Here is a 1,452-nt window from a genome sequence, read left to right as displayed (position 1 = left end):
CACGTTGACGCCGCGCACGGCGTTGACCCTGTTGGGCACCGCGTTGACCCCGCCGGCCGCCGGGTTGACCCCATTGGGAGCCACGTTGACGCCGCGCACGGCGTTGACCCTGTTGGGCACCGCGTTGACCCCGCTCGCCGCCACGTTGACCCCGTTGACTCCGTTGGGCGCCGCGCTGACGTTGGGCACGGCGCCGACCCCGCCGGCCAAGGGGTTGACTCCGTTGGGCACCGCGTTGACCCCGCCGGCCGCCGGGTTGACCCCATTGGGAGCCACGTTGACGCCGCGCACGGCGTTGACCCTGTTGGGCACCGCGTTGACCCCGCTCGCCGCCACGTTGACCCCGTTGACTCCGTTGGGCGCCGCGTTGACCCCGTTGGGCGCCGCGTTGACGTTGGGCACGGCGCCGACCCCGCCGGCCAAGGGGTTGACCCCGTTGGGCGCCGCGTTGACTCCGTTGGCTACCGCGTTGACCCCGCCGGGGCTCACGTTGACCCCGTTGGCCAACGCCAAGACCGCGGGGGCCCCGCTAGGCACCGGCACCGCCCTGGACGTGGCGGCGGCCGTGGCGGATGCGGCGGCCGCGCCGGCGTCGTCGGGGGCGTCGCGGTGGCAGCGCCGGTGCCGCACGAGGCTGGAGCCGTGGCTGTAGGTGCGGCCGCAGGTGCGGCACTCGTAGGGCCGCTCGGCGCCGTGGGCCTGCACGTGCTGCACCAGCTGGGCCGCCTGGCGGAAGGCCTTGGGGCAGGCGGCGCAGGGGAAGCGCCGCTCCACCAGGTACTTGAGCCGCCGGAAGTAGCTCCGCTCCTCCTTCGACCCCGACTCGGGCGGCGCCGGGGGGGTCCCGGGCGTGGCCCCCGCGCCGGCCCCGCCCCGTTTGAGCCCCCCGAAGAGGTGCTGGTGCCCCGACAGGTCCACGATGCCCCATTGCGGGGCGGGGAAGGCGCCGGCGGCCTCGAAGAGGGGCTGGTGGGGCGGGGGGGGCAGGGGCGGGGGCGGGTACGGGGGGGCCCCCGCGGGACCCCCCAAAGGGCCCTCCGGCTTCTTGGGCTGCGCCGAGGACGAGGAGGTCAAGGAGGAGGACGAGGAGGACGAGGAGGAGGAGGACGAGGAAGAAGCAGCAGCCTCGGGCTTGTGCTTGGGCGGGGGGGGGCGGTCGAAGGGGGGGGCCCCGGGAGGGGGGGGGTACTCGAAGGGGGGCGGGGGGAGGGGCAGCGCCTTGGGGGGCTCGAAGGGCTCCGGCGGCTCCGGGCGCTGGTGGGTCAGGAAGTCCAGGAAGTCGAAGGGGTACGACTGGAAGTGGCCGCTCTCGTCGCTCACGTTGGTCTCCATCGCCCCCCCCAGAGCCGGGGGGGCACCTGGGGGGGGGGCACGGGAGGGGTTTTGGGGGGGCTTTGAGGGACGAGGGGTCCCCGCGGGGTTTTTGGGGGGCTGCGCCCCGGGGGGGTGCGA

General features: G+C 75.4%; 1 protein-coding gene across 1 annotated transcript in view; it reads right to left on the bottom strand.

Moving 5' to 3' along the window:
• ZNF865 (zinc finger protein 865) overlaps positions 1-1,397 on the bottom strand; it is a 4,760-nt gene extending 3,363 nt beyond the window's left edge. The window contains exon 1 of the mRNA XM_017839939.1: positions 4-1,397. Coding sequence (XP_017695428.1) covers positions 4-1,332 — 1,329 coding nt within the window. The 5' untranslated portion in view covers positions 1,333-1,397. The remainder of the gene's footprint in view (positions 1-3) is intronic.
• Positions 1,398-1,452: the final 55 nt, after the last annotated feature.

This window comes from Lepidothrix coronata, unplaced genomic scaffold (assembly GCF_001604755.1).
Source record: "Lepidothrix coronata isolate B3197 unplaced genomic scaffold, Lepidothrix_coronata-1.0 Scaffold592, whole genome shotgun sequence".
NCBI lineage: Eukaryota > Metazoa > Chordata > Aves > Passeriformes > Pipridae > Lepidothrix > Lepidothrix coronata.
This window is presented reverse-complemented; position numbering and strand designations above follow the sequence as displayed.